At 53.8% G+C, this 19,066-nt stretch overlaps 2 protein-coding genes and 2 long non-coding RNA genes across 15 annotated transcripts in view; 2 read left to right on the forward strand and 2 right to left on the reverse strand.

Annotated features, from left to right (window-relative positions):
* Positions 1 to 11,484, reverse strand: part of LOC138844361 (uncharacterized) — a 29,421-nt gene extending 17,937 nt beyond the window's left edge. For 3 of the 4 annotated variants that reach the window (XR_011380096.2, XR_011380093.2, XR_011380095.2), the window contains exon 1: positions 11,289 to 11,467. This is a non-coding gene — a long non-coding RNA (uncharacterized LOC138844361). Of the gene's footprint in view, positions 1 to 11,288 lie in introns of all 4 variants that reach the window. The other variant, XR_011380094.2, reaches the window with a different exon arrangement.
* A 1,377-nt stretch (positions 11,485 to 12,861) lies between these two features.
* On the forward strand, positions 12,862 to 15,387 carry MYL6B (myosin light chain 6B). The gene is made up of 7 exons (XM_070052412.2): positions 12,862 to 13,070; positions 13,718 to 13,745; positions 13,964 to 14,107; positions 14,315 to 14,488; positions 14,934 to 15,011; positions 15,132 to 15,169; positions 15,278 to 15,387. Exons 1-6 carry the CDS (start codon positions 12,888 to 12,890, stop codon positions 15,158 to 15,160), a joined length of 636 nt encoding a protein of 211 aa, XP_069908513.1. The 5' UTR covers positions 12,862 to 12,887; the 3' UTR covers positions 15,161 to 15,169; positions 15,278 to 15,387.
* LOC149123489 (uncharacterized) lies at positions 14,767 to 15,209 on the reverse strand. The gene is made up of 2 exons (XR_016216800.1): positions 15,069 to 15,209; positions 14,767 to 14,922 (listed from the first exon to the last, which is right to left on the reverse strand). It is a non-coding gene; the product is annotated as an uncharacterized LOC149123489 (long non-coding RNA).
* Positions 15,353 to 19,042, forward strand: MYL6 (myosin light chain 6). Of its 9 annotated transcripts, none has more exons than XM_089308505.1 (8): positions 15,353 to 15,531; positions 15,964 to 15,991; positions 16,188 to 16,207; positions 16,824 to 16,967; positions 17,482 to 17,655; positions 17,748 to 17,825; positions 18,127 to 18,170; positions 18,873 to 19,042. In XM_089308505.1, exons 4-7 carry the CDS (start codon positions 16,898 to 16,900, stop codon positions 18,153 to 18,155), a joined length of 351 nt encoding a protein of 116 aa, XP_089164631.1. In that variant the 5' UTR covers positions 15,353 to 15,531; positions 15,964 to 15,991; positions 16,188 to 16,207; positions 16,824 to 16,897; the 3' UTR covers positions 18,156 to 18,170; positions 18,873 to 19,042. The 9 variants fall into 9 exon arrangements, with proteins under 9 accessions (XP_089164631.1, XP_089164625.1, XP_089164627.1 ...); XM_089308504.1 differs by lacking the exon at positions 15,353 to 15,531 and adding an exon at positions 15,669 to 15,714; XM_089308501.1 differs by lacking the exon at positions 18,127 to 18,170 and having other exon boundaries at positions 15,372 to 15,531.
* The last annotated feature ends 24 nt before the right edge of the window (positions 19,043 to 19,066 follow it).

Raw genomic sequence — 19,066 nt, forward strand, 5'->3', positions numbered from 1 at the left:
CCTCCCAGAAGTCTCTTTCCTAACCCTTTCAAGTTCCGAATATAAAAGGGAGAAGATACTGATCTACACATTAAGGACAAGATGAGCACAATTCAGACATGGTTGCACATGTCAAACAAATTAAGGGTCAATGGTCTTAGAAATTAAACATGCCTTTTTTTTTTTTTTTTTTTTTGCCAGGCAGAGTGGACAGTGAGAGAGAGAGACAGAGAGAAAGGTCTTCCTTTGCCATTGGTTCACCCTCCAATGGCCACCGCGGCTGGCGTGCTGCGGCCGGTGCACCACGCTGATCCGAAGCCAGGAGCCAGGTACTTATCCTGGTCTCGCATGGGGTGCAGGGCCCAAGCACCTGGGCCATCCTCCACTGCACTCCCTGGCCACAGCAGAGAGCTGGCCTGGGAGAGGGGCAACCGGGACAGAATCCGGCGCCCCGACCAGGACTAGAACCCGATTAGCCTAGTGAGCCGCGGCGCCGGCCCGCTTCTGTTGTTTCTTAGAACAGCTGACTTCACACACACACACACACAGGAACGATGCCTGCCTTTCCGGGGGAAGTCAGTTCTGGCTGCACGCAGGCACTGGTGTCTGCAATACTACCTTCCTGGAATGTGACTTTATTGGACCAATAATGTGCTGTAGTTAAGTGGGTGTGGAACACAACTGTCTACCCAGCAGCCACTTCCCCTCCTCCCTACAGTACACACCCCAGCGTGTGCCCGGAGGCAGTACGCCTGCCAGGGGGATTACACAGGATCCTCTCTGCTATATACTCACTTTCCCGGCTTCCTCTGCAACTTGAAATGACTCTGACCTAGCTCTGGTCAACAAAACATAAGGGAAAGTCAGCTAGGGACTGGAGAAACAGAAGAAAGCCTTCACTGCTCCTTCATTTCTGCTTGGGTCACTGTATGAGGATGTGATGCCTGGAACTACTGCAGCCTTTTGTAAGGCCTTGAGGTGACCAACACGAGGAAAAGCTAACACGGTTATTGGAACACATATTTAAAAATTAGAATCACTGTAACTTTCTCTTCCCTTAACATATAAGCATTTTTATAGCTCACTATTTTTTGAAAACATATAATGACTGTATATAATTCCATCAAATAAATGCACCATAGTTTAATGATTGTCATCAGAAGTGAAGGTAGTGGGGTGGGTACTGTGGCACAGTGGGTTAAGCCATAGCTTGTGATGCCAGCATCCCATATTGGAGTACCAGCTGGAGTCCTGGCTATGCCTCAACTGATCCAGCACCCTGGAGGCAGTGGATGATGGCCCAAGTGCTTAGGTCCCTGCTTCCAGGCTCCTGGGAGAGGAGCTGAAGAGCCACAATACAGTCTCTTCCTGCTTCCCTTCCACCTAACATTTCCCATCCACTCCACCCCTTACAGTTCTCCAACTTCACTGACACAAAGCTCACTCTGGACTCCCCTGAGCCTGCTCACTTCCTAAGACACTTCATTCACCTGGCGCATCCTCCCAGGGAGACTGCTACAGGCTCTGCATTCTCTGCCCCGCCCCACCCCCAGTACTGCTCCCTCATCATCACCCACAGATGTGTAAAAATCCCAGCTCCTTTGTTTCTATCCTCTCTTACCTGCCATTCACTAAGCACCTGGTCATTCCTCAACAGTTACCAAAGGGTCTGGCACCCTGAGTCCTGCTATCACTAGTTCCTGGTATGTGCAGGGCTCACTGACGAAGGTCATTCTGTGACTTGCAGCATTGCCTGCTGTGCTGGGTGCTGCTGGCCCCCTCCCTCATAGTCCTTTCCACTCCTTCCCATTTAGACTGACCCCAATCTACCTGCAGGGTGAGAGGTACACTCTGGGTGGTCTAGGTGAATCAGAGCAACAGCAACCTCCTTGCTACAGGGGTGTGTGATAACCCATGCTTATGCCAATCAAGACGTTATATTTCCTGACCACAGCAATTTGCTCAAGGGCAGATGGACATTTTCCCTGTTCTTTTTAAAGATTTTATTTATTTATTTGGAAGGAATAGCAAGAGACAGAGGGAGGGAGGGACACAAAGAGAAAGGCAGCCTATCTGCTGGTTCACTCCCCAGATGGCCACAATGGTCAGTGCTGGTCCAGGCTGAAGCCAGGAGCCTGGAGCTTCATGTGGGTCTCCCACATTGGAGGAATGGGCCTAATTACTTAGCCCATCTTCTGCTGCCTTCCCAGGTGCATTAGCAGGGTGCTGTATTGTAAGCAGAAAAGATGGTACTCAAACTGGTACTCCAATATGGGAATGTCAACATCACAGGCGGCAGCTTAACCTGCTTTCCATAACACCAGCCCCAGATGGACATTTTTGTAAGTTGCTCAGGGTGAAGTCCAGGAGTTGATTCCAATGGTCAAGAGAAGCTTGGCCGGTGCCGCGGCTCACTATAATCCTCCGCCTTGCGGCACCGACACACCGGGTTCTAGTCCCGGTTGGGGCGCCGGATTCTGTCCCGGTTGCCCCTCTCCCAGGCCAGCTCTCTGCTGTGGCCCGAAAGTGCAGTGGAGGATGGCCCAAGTGCTTGGGCCCTGCACCCCATGGGAGACCAGGATAAGCACCTGGCTCCTGCCATTGGATCAGCGCGGTGCGCTGGCCGTAGCGCGCCGGCTGTGGCGGCCATTGGAGGGTGAACCAACGGCAAAAAAAGGAAGACCTTTTTCTCTGTCTCTCTCTCTCACTGTCCACTCTGCCTGTCAAAAAAAAAAAAAAAAAAAAAAAGAGAGAGAGAGAGAGAGAGAGAAGCTGACAAATGCAGCATAGTGACAAGAGAATTAGAGTACGGGTCCCTTCATTACACTGTGAACTTCCAGATCAAAATAAACCAATAGTCTGCCCTACCTCCTGACCTTTCCATGACATAAGCCAATAAATCCCTTTTATTGTTTGGCCAGTTTAAGTCAGATTTTTGCTACTTTCAGTTGAAATAGTCTTAAGAATATTTTCCTTGGGACCGATGCTGTGGCATAGTAGGTTAAACCTCCAACCGCAGTGCTGGCGTCCCATATGGGTACAGGTTTGAGTCCTGGCTGCTCCACTTCTGATTTAGTTCCCTGCTAATGGCCTGGGAAAGCAGCAGAAGATGGCTCAAGTGCTTGGTCCCCTGCACCCACATAAGAGACCTGGAGGGGCCGGCGCCGCGGCTCACTAGGCTAATCCTCCGCCTAGCGGCGCCGGCACACCGGGTTCTAGTTCCGGTCGGGGCGCCGGATTCTGTCCCGGTTGCCCCTCTTCCAGGCCAGCCCTCTGCTGTGGCCAGGGAGTGCAGTGGAGGATGGCCCAGGTGCTTGGGCCCTGCACCCCATGGGAGACCAGGAAAAGCACCAGGCTCCTGGCTCCTGCCATCGGTTCAGCGCGGTGCGCCGGCCGCAGCGCGCCGGCCGCGGTGGCCATTGGAGGGTGAACCAACGGCAAAGGAAGACCTTTCTCTCTGTCTCTCTCACTGTCCACTCTGCCTGGCAAAAAAAAAAAAAAAAAAAAAAGAGAGACCTGGAGGAAGCTCCTGGCTCCTGGCTTTGGATGGGCCCAGCTCCGGCCATTGCGCCATCTGGGGAGTGAACCAGCAGATGGAAGACCTCGCTTTTTGCCTCTCAAATAAATAAGTAAATTTTTCAAAAAAAAAAAAAAAATCCTCAAATCCAATAACCTATGCATCCCTAAACTTTCAACCCTCCATTCCCAGGGCCACTTATCCTAGTTCTGTCTTCTTTAAAAAAAGATAAATAAATAACCAAAACAAAAAACACGACTTTTTAAAATTTAGTTTTTAAAAATATTTCAAAGTGGGGGGTGGGGAGAGAAAAAGAGAGGGAACCATCTACTGGTTCATTCTAAATAGCTGCAACAGCCAGGGCTGGGCTATACCGAAGCCAGGAACCAGAAAATCCATCTGAGTCTCCCTTGTGGTTGGCAGAAACCCAAGTATCATCTGCTACCTCCAGGAAGCTGGACCAGAAGTAGAGGCGCTTACACTCAGTCCCAGGCACTTCAATATGAGATGTGGGTGTCCCCAGAAGCAGCTTAACCTTTGCCACAATGCCAGTTCCTGTTCCTGTCTTCTGTATCACCTAAAATCTAATCTCAAGTGCACTCTTTTCTCCAACCACAATCCTGAGATCTCCAACAATCTCACTTCTTCAACTTCATTGAAACTCCAGCCCTACTGACACTGAATCCTGTCAATCTAACAGCCCACTCCCATAGACTCCTCCATCTGGCCTGGGCTATAAAGCCTCTTTCATCCAGAATCCCAACTCTCTTGATCTCACAATTATCCATCCACAAAACTTAACTGTTCCAGCTGCCCCTTCTGTCTGGTTCAAGTACTGCTAGAAGGAAACTGCTGCCTTGGGGATACTAACTCAGGATCTCCCACTGCAACCACCCTCCATGCTGCTCAGCCAAGTTCATGTGCAGAGTGCAGCAGGCACTCGGTCAACACTTGTTGGTAAGCCATCCTTCACAGCACCTATTTCAGTTCTTCACTCTTTCTCAAGTTACCTCCCATGAGTTCCTATCTTAGTAAACTGAATCACCTCACCTACCACCAGGGTAAAAATCAGAATTCAATACATAGGAACTTTCTCAATTCTTGAATCTCCAACCTACCTATGGAGTCACTACTATCTATGTGACTGTCCTTTCATCCAAACATCCATTCATGCTATAATTATTTGCGGGCCTAATATCTATGTACCAGCCCATGCTTCTGCTTGGTTCTGGAAGTACAGTGTGTGTGTGTGTGTGTGTGTGTGCATCAGGGCAGGGGGTGGTGGTACATAAAAGGCCAAGAGAACAGTCTGAGCTGTGAGGACACTGGACAGCTGTGAAGATCTATGCTAGCAGGTATGGCTGGTAGACATGTGGCTGGTACAGGCAAGATGTGTTTGAAACTTTTTCTGGGCCACTGTTGAGGATTTATTTTTATCTTATATTTAAAGATTTATTAACTTGAGGGGGCCAGTGCTGTGGCATAGCAGGTGAAGCCACTGCCTGCAGTGCCGCCCATATGGGCGCCGGTTCAAGTCCCAGTTGTTCCACTTCTTTTTTTTTTTTTTTTTTTTTTTTTTTTTGCCAGGCAGAGTGGACAGTGAGAGAGAGAGACAGAGAGAAAGGTCTTCCTTTGCCGTTGGTTCACCCTCCAATGGCCGCCGCGGTCGGCGCGCTGCGGCCGGCGCACCGCGCTGATCCGATGGCAGGAGCCAGGAGCCAGGTGCTTTTCCTGGTCTCCCATGGGGTGCAGGGCCCAAGCACCTGGGCCATCCTCCACTGCACTCCCTGGCCACAGCAGAGGGCTGGCCTGGAAGAGGGGCAACCGGGACAGAATCCGGCGCCCCGACCGGGACTAGAACCCGGTGTGCCGGCGCCGCTAGGCGGAGGATTAGCCTAGTGAGCCGCGGCGCCGGCAGTTGTTCCACTTCTGATCCAGCTCTCTGCTATGGCCTAGGAAAGCAGTGGAAGATGGCCCAGGGCCTTGGGCCCCTGTACCCACAAGGGAGACCTGGAAGAAGCTCCTGGCTTCAGATCGGCTCAGCTACAGCCAGTGTGGCTATCTGGAGAGTGAACCAGCAAACAAAGTCCTCTCTCTCTGTCTCTGCCTCTCTGTAACTCTTTCAAATAAATACATAAATCTTTAAAAAAAAAAAAAAAAAGATTAATTTGAAAGGCAGAGTTACAGAGAAAGAGATCAATCTTTTATCTGCTGATTCATTCCCCAGATGGCGGCAACAGCTGGGACTGGGCCATGCCTGGATGTAGGGGCTTCATCTGGGTGGCAAGGACTCAAGTACTTGAATCATCTTCTGCTGCTTTTCCCAGGCCATTAGCAGGGAGCTGGATTGGAAGTGGAGCAGGTGGGAACTGAACCCAAGCTAGTATGGGATGTTGGCATTGCAGGTGGCTGCTTAACCTGCTGTCCTACAGAATAGGCCTTCACTGTAAGGAGTCTTGACCAAAACATGAAAGGCGGGCCACGGCTGACCCAAGCATTCCATACTGGTGTGTCAGCTTGAGTGCTGGCTGCTCTGCTTTTGACCCAGCTTCCTGCTAACGTCCCAAGGACAGAAATGAAAGATAGCCCAAGAGCTTGAGCCTCTGCCACCCATGTGGAAGATCCATATGGAATTTCTAGCTCCTGGCTTCATTCAGCCTGGCCATCCTGGCTGTTGTGGCCATTTGGGGAGTGAACCAGAGGATGGAAGATTCTCTCTCTGTTCCTCCCTCTCTTTGAGCCTCTGCCTTTCAAATAAATAAATACATCTTTTTAAAAATGTAGAAGGATTTTAAGTAGGGAGATGACATGATCATATGCACAGTTTGAAAAGATCGCTCCACTTATTACAGCCATTGTTACCTGTGTGGCAGTTTATTCTCTGTACTTTCCAGTAGGCTAAAAATATTTCAGAAAGATTCCCAGGACCTAACACAGACCTCAAGTCAGAATCTTTGGGGACAGAGTCTGGCAGTCTATCTGTTTATGAAGCTCCCAGGAGACTCTGGAGAACAGCCAAGTCTGTGAACCAGTTTTAGAACATTGCAAAATCAAAACTAGCATTACTTACTATAAAGCTTATTTTTGTTTATATCTTACAACTAATACAAGTGCTTAAAAATGATGAAGGGTGGGGCTAGGTGTTTGGTATCAGGGTTAAGACACCTCTTGGAATGTCTGTGTCATATTTCAGAGGGCCTAGGTTTGAGTCGCAGCTCCACTCCCAATTCTAGCTCCCCAGGCCTGGGAAGAAGACCCTGGGGATTTGGGGAGTGACCAGTGGATGGGAGATCTCTGTATGTCTCTCCCTCTCTCTCTCTGCTTTTCAAACAAATTAAAATAAATATCTTTTTAAAAAATGACTTGGGGAGCTACTGCTGTGGTATAGTGGGTAAAACAGTGCCGGCATCCCATATGAGTGCCAATTCAAGTTCTGGCTGTTCCACTTCTGATCCAGCTCTCTGCTATGGCCTGGGAAAGCAGTACAGGATGTCCCAAGTGCTTGGGCCCCTGCACCTGCATGGGAGACTAGGAAGAAGCACCTGGCTCCTGACTTCGAATCAGCACAGCTCCAGCCGTTGTGGCCATCTGGGGAGTGAACCAACGGAAGAAAGACCTTTCTCTGTGTCTCTCCCTCTCACTGTCTGTTACTCTACTTCTCAAATAAATAAATAATAGAATCTTTTTTTTTTTTAAAAAAAAAAAGGGAAAAAAAGAGCTATAGTGCTGTGTGATACCAGTAATTGTTCTATTGGGTTTTTAACCTATTCTTTTTTCCTTGGAGATATACTCTTCCTAATTATTTAGAATAAACACGCAATTTCCAACATACAAATCACATCCAAGGTGGGGAAGATTAGTGAGACTGGCATGTATTACAGGTACTCCATACACATAATGTGAATGAAGACTGTGTTTAGGGGCCAGTGTTGTGGTTGTGGCAGGGGAGGTTAAGCTGCTGCCTGCAGTGCTGGCATCCCACATGGGCATAGGTTCCAGTTCCGGCTGCTCCACTTCCAATCTAGCTCCCTGCTAATGCAAATGTGAAAGCAGAAGATGGCCCAAGTGCCTGGGCCCCTGCCATCCATGTGGGAAACCCAAAAGCAGCTCTTGGCTCTTGGCCATTGCAGCTATTTGGAAAGTGAACTAGCAGAGATGGAAGATCTATCCCTAATGCTGCCTTTCAAATAGGTCTTTTTTTTTTTTTTTTTTTGACAGGCAGAGTGGACAGTGAGAGAGAGAGACAGAGAGAGAAAGGTCTTCCTTTGCCGCTGGTTCACCCTCCAATGGCCGCCGCTGCAGCCGGCGCACCGCGCTGATCCTGGCAGGAGCCAGGAGCCAGGTGCTTTTCCTGGTCTCCCATGGGGTGCAGGGCCCAAGCACCTGGGCCATCCTCCACTGCACTCCCTGGCCATAGCAGAGAGCTGGCCTGGAAGAGGGGCAACCGGGACAGAATCCGGCGCCCCAACCGGGACTAGAACCCGGTGTGCCGGCGCCGCAAGGTGGAGGATTAGCCTATTGAGCCACGGCGCCGGCTCAAATAGGTCTTTTTTTGAAGACTATGTTTAGTCCAGTTTGTGTTATAACAAATAAATAAATGTGGTACAGCAGGTAAACTCACATCCTATATTGTAGCGCCGGTTCAAATCCCAGCCTCTCCATTTTCAATCCAGCTTCCTGCTAATGCACCAGGGAGGGCAGTGGATGATAGCTCGAATGCTTGGGTCCCGCTACCCATGTGGAAAACCAGAATGGAGTTCCTGGTTCTTGGCTTCGGCCTGGTCCAGTCCTGGTTGCTGCAGACATTTGGAGAATGAACTGGCAGAAGTCTCTGAATTTCCTTCTCTCTGTTGCTCTGCCTTTCAAATAAATAACTAAAATCCTTAGTTTTAATTTTTTTAAATGTTCATTTATTTATTTGTAAGGCAGAGTTACAGAGAGGGAGAGAGGGAGAGACAGAGAATCTTCCATTGGTTGGTTCACTCCCCAAATGGCTGTACTGACCAGGATGGAGTCAGGGGCTGGGAGCTCTATCTGGGTCTTGAACCGGCGCCCATATGGGATGCTGGCACTTCACGCAGCAGCTTTACTTGCTCTGCCACAGCGCCAGCCCCTGTTCTTTCAATCCAGCTCTCTGCTATGGCCTGGGAAAGCAGTGGAAGATGGCCCAAGCGTTTGGGCCCCTGCACCCGCATGGGAGACCCAGAAGAAGCTCCTGGCTCCTGGCTTCGGATCAGCACAGCTCCGGCCAGTGTGGCCATCTGGGAAGTGAACCAGCAGATGAAGACCTCTCTTTTTTTCTCTCCTTCTCTGTGTAAATCTTTCAAGTAAAATAAATAAATCTTTAAAAACAAAAAAATAAAGAAAGAAAACAGAATAGCAAGGACTTGAACCAGTACCTATAAAGGATGGCAGTGCCACAGGCAGCAGTCCAAGCCTCTATGCCACAGAGAGTTTTTAAGCCCGAAAAAGAAAATAAAAAAAATTTTTTAAAAATCTTTTCAGAGAGAATGTGTGGCCAGCGCCGCGGCTCAATAGGCTAATCCTCCACCTGCGGCACCGGCACACCGGGTTCTAGTCCCGGTCGGGGCACCGGATTCTGTCCCGGTTGCCCCTCTTCCAGTCCAGCTCTCTGCTGTGACCCGGAGTGCAGTGGAGGATGGCCCAAGTCCTTGGGCCCTGCACCCTATGGGAGACCAGGAGAAGCACCTGGCTCCTGGCTTCGAATCAGGGCGGTGCACCGGCTGCAGCAGCCATTGGGGGGTGAACCAATGGAAAAGGGAGACCTTTCTCTCTGTCCACTCTGCCTGTCAAAAAAAAAAAAAAAAAAAAAGAGAGAGAGAGAGAGAATGCGTGTGTGTTCTCACCTGCTAGTTCACTCCCCAAATGTCAGTAACAGGTCTAAGCTGGGGTCAGATCCAGGAGTGAAGAACTCAATCCAGGTTTCTCACCTGAGTGGCAAGGATTCAATTACTTGAGGCATCACTGGCCTCAGGAGCCAGAGCTGGGACTCAAACCCAGGCACTCCAATGTGGGCCACAGGTGCCTTAACCATTAGGCTGAATGTCTGCTCCCAGCTGTGTTATTTATGAACGAAAGACAGGCACAGCACAGACAATGAAGGCCAGTCTTTCAGTGTGTGTTTGCCAAGGGTCTTCTCTCTATTGCAGCATTTCCCTATAAAACAGACTGAAAATGCTACAAAGTCAGCAGATGCCATAACCACTCACATTTGGCAAAGTGCTAAGAGTTGGCCATAGATTGGAGAAAGGGGGAGAAAAAAATGAATCAAACACTTATAAGAAATATAGTCCTTCTTGCTCTCAAAGCCTTCATACCTACTGACCCTTCCTGGGTGTAAACTGGAGGAAACACCAGGGTGGGCATTTGGTCTATCTAGTGGTTCTAGAGCCTATGTCCCATATTCATTACCTGTGCTCAATACCTGGCCTCTGATCCATGGTTCCTGATAGTACAAGTCATGATGGCTCAGTTCACTGGGTTCCTGTCACTCACATGAGACCTGCTTGAGTTAACAGCTGCTGGCCTCAGCCTTGACCCAGCCCTGGCTGTTGAGAGCATTTGGGACATGAAACAGCTCTGTCTCTCTCAAATTAAAAAAAAAAAAAAAATTGTTTTTATGGGGAAAACACCATCTATGTCATGTACTGGGAAGACTAAAGCACATTCATGTAACACTTTACAAAACTTCGGCTGCCAGACACTGTTTTTTTTTTTTTTTACAAATGTTAACACAGCTAATGCTCCCGGTGGGGCACACTCTTCTGACTCTGATGGGAGAACCCAGGACCACAGCTGGCGGGAACGGGAGTCGAACCTGAGCACGCTGGGCGCTCTCTCAGGCTCCCCGCCTTTTCACCAGGCCCTCACCTGCGCGGCCTCCGGGAACCGGCAAGCGTCGTCACCGCCGCTAAGTCTGCGGTACAAACCCTTTCTTCTCTTCCGAGCAGCTTTCCCCACCCACAACCACCACTCACACGACCCATAGAGTTCACTCGCGCCTCGCCCCGTGACGCTCGGCTCCCTGCACACCTGCGCGTGGCCCCGGCCGCCAGCACCACGCCAACCCCAGGGTATTATTTTTGCGATGCCGTGAGCATTTTCGGATCCATGGAGACCTCGAGTTGGAAATCTGAGGCAGGTGACCAGGCTTAACTGTACATTTTTTAACATTTATTTTAGCCGGCGCCGTGGCTCAATAGGCTAATCCTCCACCTTGCGGCGCCGGCACACCGGGTTCTAGTCCCGGTTGGGGCGCCGGATTCTGTCCCGGTTGCCCCTCTTCCAGGCCAGCTCTCTGCTATGGCCAGGGAGTGCAGTGGAGGATGGCCCAGGTGCTTGGGCCCTGCACCCCATGGGAGACCAGGAAAAGCACCTGGCTCCTGGCTCCTGCCAGGATCAGCGCGGTGCGCCGGCTGCAGCGGCGGCCATTGGAGGGTGAACCAGCGGCAAAGGAAGACCTTTCTCTCTGTCTCTCTCTCTCACTGTCCACTCTGCCTGTCAAAAAAAAAAAAAAAAAAAAAAAAAAAACATTTATTTCAGTGACCAGCTCATCATAAAACAACAACAAAAACAACTTGACAAGTTAACTGCCCCAAACGACACAGTAATGCATCGGCCTCTCTTCTCTTTCCACCAAACTGCGCGGGGCACCGACAGAGGCCGCAGGAAGTGCTTCCGGCTCCGCGACCTCCGCGTCGCCTGCAGCAGCCCCACCGTTCCCTCGCTTCCGAGTCCTCTCGCCGGCAGACGTGTTAACAGGGGAACTCACCAGGCCTCGGTACGGAGGTTTCGGGTGAGGGGTGGGGACTGTAAATTGCTGCCTTTCAGTTCCGGGACAGAAACCGCGCTCCAAAGTGCTTGAGTCACCAACCGCCGCGGTGACTCGCAGAGCCGGAAGCCGCGCCGAGCCGGAAGCCCCCGTCCACTGCCGGCGGCGCGTTGTTTCCTGTGAGCCCGCGGGCGCCAGGGACTACAACTCCCGGCGTGCTCTGCGACCGCCAGAATTAACCCTTGAGCGCCGGGGACCGCGGTGCACCCCGCCCCCGCCCCCGTCCCCGTCCCTCACCCGGACCCCGCAGGGTGAGTTTTGCGGGACCAGGGAGGGCCTTTTTCCTTTAAGGGTTGGGTGTGTGTGTGTATGCATGCTATGGCTGTATTCCCCGCTGGAGGAATGATTCCTTATTTTCCAGAAATAGGACAATTTGCTGTAATGAGATGAGTCGAGCTTTTGCAAATGGGAGACCCAGCATCGCTGAACCCCAGGGCCTAAATGAATTCATTACTGTCTTCCTTTAAGAAGGCTACTTTAATCCTTTTCTCACCCCTTGCACCCCCAGAACAAAAGTATCCAGCAATCCCTCCCCACTCTCAAACTCCCCCGCCCCCCACGACCCTGGCCCAGCGCCCCCAGCAAGGTTTGTGACCTGGGCCCCTGAGGTGGGGCTTTTATTATTTCTTTGGTTGCGGGGGTGAGCAACTCAGGGCACGCACAGGTGCTCCCACATCATTCTGGATTAGAGAACGTAGGCCCTTTGTCTCCCAGAACCGGCGGTAACCCCCAGGTGCCACCAGGGGGTCCCTGCAGGTTCAGCCAGCTTCCTGCCTTTTGTCAGACTTGGGCTTGGGATAAAAGGTCTCTTCGTTGGAAGGGTGGTAGTGGGTTAACGTTAAACCCGACCTTCACCCCCACCCCACACAACACTGGGCACCACCGAGGCAAGCGGAGTCCCCCTCCTCTTTCTGTTGCTATTCTTTCTTGATCCCTTGCACAGTTCCAGTTCTGGGCTGAGCGGGGGCCCACAGATTACACATATCAGAGATTATTAGAACAATGTGGAGTCAAGTATCACTGCTGCTAACCCAGGGTCAGGGAGGAGTGGCAGGGGTGGGGGTGACACTGCTTGATTTTTTCACCTTTCACCTAGACCCTCCTTTAACTTACCCAATTCATGCTAGGCTCCCTGCCCCCGCCCTCCCTCCACCCCTATCTGGGCTGCTGGATTCCCTCGTTTGCTTCATCCCTATCTCCGTGTGACTGGCAAGAAGCCGGTCCTCACCCTGGAGGTTAACTCCCAGATTCTGGGCAGTCTCCGGCTTCCTCTCCCTGGCTGCCCAAGGGGAACATTGTTTCAGGCAGCTCTTGGGGAGGGGTGAGCAGAAAAAAGAAAACCTTGGGGCAGGAGTCCTGAACCCTGGGAGGCCAGGGGAGTGAGGGCAGGCAGGCATATCTCTCTTCCACCTCATCCTCGCCACCACCGCCAGCTGGCTCCCTGCTCCTGCCCCCGCCTCTTGACATCCCAGACTCCCTGGCTATTTAAACAGAGATGGGTGCCCCCATCGGCACATTGTCCTGTGGCCACTGGACATCATGCCTCCCAAGAAAGATGTTCCCGTGAAGAAACCAGCAGGGCCCGCCCCAGGGCCTGCCGTCTCCAAGCCAGCTGCCAAGCCAGCAGCGGGGGCTCCTCCAGCCAAGCCCAAGGCTGAGCCTGCTGTCCCAGCAGCCCCCGAGAAACCCCAGGAGCCCCCAGTGGATCTCTCCAAAGTGGTGGTGAGTCCCTGGAAAGTGAGGCTAGGATCTGGAGGGGGTGGGTCAAGGGTGGGATACTGCCCCTGGGGACTAGCAGGTGCCTAGAAGGCAGGGAACCCGGGAGCACTGGGATGAGGTTGGAGTTTTCCCTGTGCGCCCCATCTGGAAGCACTCAGGCTTATAACGCCGCTGTGGTCTTTGCTGTTCTCTCCCTGGAAGCTATTACACATGTGTGTATGTGTACATTCACCCGCTGTCGGTGGCAGGGACCCTGAGATGAGGCGCACCTGGGGGGCTCTGAGGACAGTTTCAAGGTGAAGGGAGAGAGCTGTTCCCTGCCTCTGGCTGCAGCTCTGAACCCCAGGAGGGGAGGCTGAAGAGGGCAGACTTGTTAGACAATCACAGCTGGGGGCCAGGGGTAAATTTAGCCTTTGTTCAGCCCCCAGTTATGTGAGGGATGCAGGGCTCAGGGCAGTGGAGGGAGGGGAACAGGTGGCATGGGATTAACCCTGTTCCCAGGAAACCCTCCCCCCTGTAATTCCTCCTCTTGGGATTCTCCCAAGGCCTAAGGCTGGGAATGGGACAGAGGTGGCTGCCAGTTGGTGGGGAGGAGGCTCAGAGGGACTGCATAATCCTCGTCATCTCTCCTCACCTGCTCTCTTCCACAGATCGAGTTTAACAAGGATCAGCTGGAGGGTGAGGAGAAGCTGGTTTCCTGAGCCACTGTCCAGTCCCAAGGCCCCGGTCAGATCCTCTTGCTGTTCCCCTAACCCCGGCCCTGACCTTGAAGCCTGCCACATAGTTCTTTTTTCCTCCCTGGCTCTTCCCAGCTGTCACACATAGTTGCTGAGCCTGCCTCTGTCTGGGAGTGATGGGAGTCCTGGACTACAGTGATCCCTCCTTGTGTCCCCCAGAGTTCAAGGAGGCCTTTGAGCTGTTTGACCGAGTAGGGGATGGCAAGATCCTGTACAGCCAGTGTGGAGACGTGATGAGGGCCCTGGGCCAGAACCCCACCAACGCCGAGGTGCTCAAGGTCCTGGGGAACCCCAAGAGTGACGGTGAGGGGATCCTTGGGACAACGCAGGTTTTTCTGTGGCTAGATGTCGGTAAGGTGACAAAGGATGCTGGGCTGGATCTCGGGACCTGAGAAACCGTCAGACACCAGGCAGAAAAACATCCCGAATGCTGAGCACGATGAAAGGTGGTGTGGGAGGGGCCCCGGCGACATCACACTGACCTGTCTCATGCTTCCCTCCAACCGCCAGAGCTGAAGTCCCGGCGTGTGGACTTTGAGACCTTCCTGCCCATGCTCCAGGCAGTGGCCAAGAACCGGGACCAAGGCTCTTACGATGACTACCTGGAGGGGCTTCGGGTGTTTGACAAGGAGGGAAACGGCAAAGTCATGGGAGCAGAGCTGAGACACGTCCTCACCACCCTGGGTGAGGCAGGGACAGAATTCTATGAGGGCTGGTGGGGGAGTGGGGGAGCAGTGGACCAGGGTAGGCAGAGCCAGGGAGAGGATTACTGCCCTGCTGGGCAGGAGATGGAAGGGCTGGGGACAGGACCTGAAGGGCTGGCGCTTCCAGAGGCTAACGTGCCTCCCACAGGGCAGAGAACGGGAGACAAGTGGGAGACGTGTGCCCGTCACCCCTGGGAGTCAGTTCCCTTGTCCCTAGAAACTCCCATCAGTAGCAAGGCACTTTGTTACGAGTCGAGATGCAAAACAAGAGGCTTTACCGCGACAGCGGGAGGATGTCCTTGGGGGGAGTGGCTCCGAGCAAGTCTCCAGGGTGGGATAAGAGGTGCCACCCAGAAGAGTGTGGCTTGGGCCCCTGAGGGACCGCGCCAGGGCGGGGCTCCAACGCCGCCGTGTCTGGGGTGCAGGAGAGAAGATGACTGAGGAGGAGGTGGAGACTGTCCTGGCGGGACATGAGGACAGCAACGGATGCATCAACTACGAGGGTGAGGGGCCGGGGCGGGAGGGGCCCTTCGGGGGCGGCTGGGCGCACCCTGGGTTACCTAGAGTCGGGCGCGGTGTCCGCAGGCCCGGGTCTGAGGACCCTCTGCCTCCTCTCTCCGCAGCTTTCCTGAAGCACATCCTAAGCGTCTGAGCTCTACAGGTAGGGCCCTGCGACCTGAGGGCCGAGTCTCCCCCGCCTCCCGCCAGCTCAGAAAGCCGCGGACTGCGCGGGCGTCAGAGCTTGGCAACTTTCATTTTTTTCCCACAGATCCCGCGGGGCCAGATACTGATTCCCCCCACCCCCTGCAGGAGGAAGCACGTTCCTGCCACTAGGAGGCCACCTATTGTTTCAAAATAAAGACACGGTTCCTCCCTCGGTCTCAGACTGGTTTTCTTTGTGGGGTTGGAGGGGAGTGACGCCTTTCCCCACTTCCCGGTACCTCATCCTCCGATGTTCTGGGAGTTAGGAGGAGCAGATCGCTGCGCCCGACCCCCCACCCGCTCGAGCGTCTGCGGGCTCAGGTGCGAGCGACCCCGCCCGTCTCATTACTAATGCAGTAATGTAACCGCCCGAGCCCGGGGCGGGGCGCCCATTGGCTGGCCGGCCCGGGGTGACGTCATCAGGGCGTACTAAGACTAGGGTTGGGCCCGGAGCCGGAGCCATTACTGCAGGAAAAGATCCCGCAGAGCTGAGCGGTCAAGATGGTGGGGCCCGGGGCCTGGGAGCCGAGTGGGGTTTGGGACGAGGCGGGCAGCCGGGGGCAGGGGACGAGGAGCAGGCCAGGGTAGCGGGCGAAGGGGATCTGGGTGGGTTGGAAAGCCTGGGGTCCTGGTGCTGCTGGGGAGCGGAGCCCCAGCCTGCAAGAGGAGTTTGTGGGACGGGGATGGAGCATGGGGCGGGGGGGGGGGGGAGGTTGGAGTTCGGGTGCTGACCGCTACCTCTTCTCCGAGCAGTGCGACTTCACCGAGGACCAGACGGCAGGTAGGTCATTCTCTGGCTCCAACTGAGGTCATCTTCAGGGAGAAGGACACTCCCTCTGGCTCCTAACCCCAAACTGTTATCTCTTTACCGCCCCCCACCCCCACCCTCGGGAGAGTATCCCTGGAGTCCCTTCTCCCTTCTTCCGGGTCCTCTGTTTCCTTTTCTCACTTTCTTCCTCACTCCCCTTCTACTCTAGATCTGAGCCCCAAGCACTGGGTGAGTTTTAGGTGTGGGTATGTGGTCACCTAGTGCCTGCTGTGTGTGGGGTTTGGGGAGGGTCTGCGTGCCTCTGCTGTCCCTTAATCACTACATCTGCCTCTTCTCTCCTCCTTTAACTCTCCCTCCCTGCTCTCCCCACCCCCGGCTTGAATCGTGCAGATTGTGAAGGGCAGTGACCTGATTATTTCCCTGAAGTCGGGGACAGGGGAGTGTGCCCAGGATGTGACTATAGTTTTACTCTGCTAAGGTCTTTGTATGGTGGAAGTGGCCAGCTGGGATGACCCAGGTCTTGGGCTGTTGCTCCCACTTCCTTATAAGGACATGACCCAGACTGGGCGGTGGCAAATTCCTGCCCTGAGTAGTGTTTTAGTAGCGGGAGGCTGGCAGGCCTGCTGCAGGCGGAGGGTGTGTGCACATGGATGTTAGCAGACCACCAAGGGGACCGGGTGGCTGATTCTTCATGTGGGACACTTGAGTTGGGAGGAGAAATGGATCCCTCCTGGGACACTTAGTGTAGAGGTATCTGGTTTCCTCAGCTTGATCAGGGCCCTCCCAAGGCAGGGTTCGGGTTAACCCCCACGGCCCCAGTACTGACCTTCATCTGAATCCTCAGAGTTCAAGGAGGCCTTCCAGCTGTTTGACCGGACAGGCGATGGCAAGATCCTGTACAGCCAGTGTGGGGACGTGATGAGGGCCCTGGGCCAGAACCCCACCAACGCCGAGGTGCTCAAGGTCCTGGGGAACCCCAAGAGTGACGGTGAGGGTCGTAGAGAGCAGCCCCACTCCAATTGAGAGCTTCAGAGGCCCCAAGCTCAAGCAAGTCTTGTCTCGATTAGGAAATCCCAGGTTGCCCCTGCTGAGTCTTTTTTTTTTTTTTAAGATGTATTTATGTGAAAGAGTTGGAGAGACAGAGAGATCTTCCACCTGCTGGTTCACTTCCCAAATGGCTAAGAGCCAGGCTTGGGCCAGGCTGAAGCCATGAAGTCAGGAGCTTCTTCAAGGTCTCTCACATGGGTGCAGGGGCCCACACACTTGGGCCGTCTTCTGCTGCTTTCCCAGGCCACAGCAGGGAGCTGGATTGGAAGTGGAGCAGCCAGGACATAACTGACACCCATATGGGGTGTCGATGTTGCAGGCAGTGGCTCTACCTGCTAGGCCAGAGCGCCCACCTCCCACCCCTGGAGTCATTTGCTGACTGTGATCCTGAGAGTTCCCTCCTGAGAGCTCGTGTGACTTCCTGGCCTGACGTCCCCATGCTTCCTTTATGACAGAGATGAATGTGAAGGTGCTGGACTTTGAGCACTTCCTGCCCATGCTGCAGACTGTGGCCAAGAACAAGGACCAGGGAACCTATGAGGATTACGTTGAAGGCCTTCGGGTGTTTGACAAGGAAGGGAACGGCACTGTCATGGGTGCTGAGATCCGCCATGTCCTTGTCACACTGGGTAAGGCTCTGTCCTTGAGCTGAGCTACTCCTACTCACTCTGAGAGACCTCACTTGTCACCCACCTTAAAAAATGCCTCCTTCCCTCTGCAGGTGAGAAGATGACAGAGGAGGAAGTAGAGATGCTGGTGGCAGGGCACGAGGACAGCAATGGTTGTATCAACTACGAAGGTGAGGGGTCACCTGGGGCAGTCACAGGGGTCAGCTTAGGGATAAGACTTGGGGTTTTTCATATCCCTGGACTTGGGCTCCAAGAGGAGCCAGGAGGCAAAGGGCAGGGCTTGGCCTGGCCCAGCCCAGGGGTTGGGGGAGAGGGTCAGGGGGAGGATGACAGGAAAGGAAGGGGGAACGTGGCACGGAGGGTGGGGAAGGAAGGGGACGTAGACTCCACGGGATGTGTGTCCCCCAGCGCCTGACCCTTCACCCGTGTCCGTGTCTTGTCTTCACCACGAATGTCTCTTCCTTCCTGCAGCGTTTGTGAGGCATATCCTGTCGGGGTGACGGGCCGTGGGGCGGGTACGGCTCCTCCCAGCCTCTCCTCTAGTTGATCGCCCCAGTGTCTCTCTCCAGCCTGTGCTCTCGCCCCTGCCCTCACCCTTACTACCATCTGACTTCTGGCATGTTCCTGCATGGAGCTGGCTAGGAGGGGAGGGGTCCTCAAAGAGGAAGACAGCCTGGGGGAATGGTACCTCCTTCCTTCACACCTGGAACGGGCTCTGAAGTTTCGCTTACAGGGCCCTGGGTGCTGGTGACTGGGAACTCTCAGCAGCCAAACACCAGTCTTGCTTTAGGGTGAGCCTTTGGCCCTAGAGCATGGTGGTTGGCACAGGAGGGGCGAGCCGCCTGCCCCCTCCGTAGCTATAGCTTAATTGTCGTCTCCCCTTCCCTCTGCTGGGGCAGCTTGGAGGTACCCTAACCCGAAACTCTGTCCTCTCCTCCTGCCAGTGGCTGACAGTAGCTGTAGGTGTAGCCAAGACCTCTTCTGCATCTGCTGTGTTCTTGCTGCAGGGTGGGGTGGGGGACTAACAGCCAGAGGGAGGGCAGCTAGGGGCAGGGAGAACCGGTCAGACTCAAGGTGGCTCTCCTGCAAACTGGCCCCAGGTTGGCTGCCGTGGACGTGGCCCCTCTAGTGCTACCTTCGCAGTCTTGCCGTCTCCTGGCCCTGGCGCAGCCCTCCCCAGCCGAGTCCCCAGCTCACTCTGCCCTTCCTTTCCCCAGAGCTTGTCCGGATGGTGCTGAACGGCTAAGGACACTCCCAGAATCCCCAGAGCCCGTGCCTTTCCCTCTGTGAGACTGTATCAGGCTCTCTGCTCACGGCACCTTTCCTGAGCTCCTCTGCCTGTCTGCCGTCCGCACTGACTAAATAAACTTGCTCTCTGTGTCCCCAACTCGGCTCTTCTTTGCTTCCTGAC

The sequence above is a fragment of the Oryctolagus cuniculus genome, chromosome 11, assembly GCF_051225735.1.
Source record: "Oryctolagus cuniculus isolate XC-2025 breed Fujian yellow rabbit chromosome 11, ASM5122573v1, whole genome shotgun sequence".
In the NCBI taxonomy this organism is placed as follows: Eukaryota; Metazoa; Chordata; class Mammalia; order Lagomorpha; family Leporidae; genus Oryctolagus; species Oryctolagus cuniculus.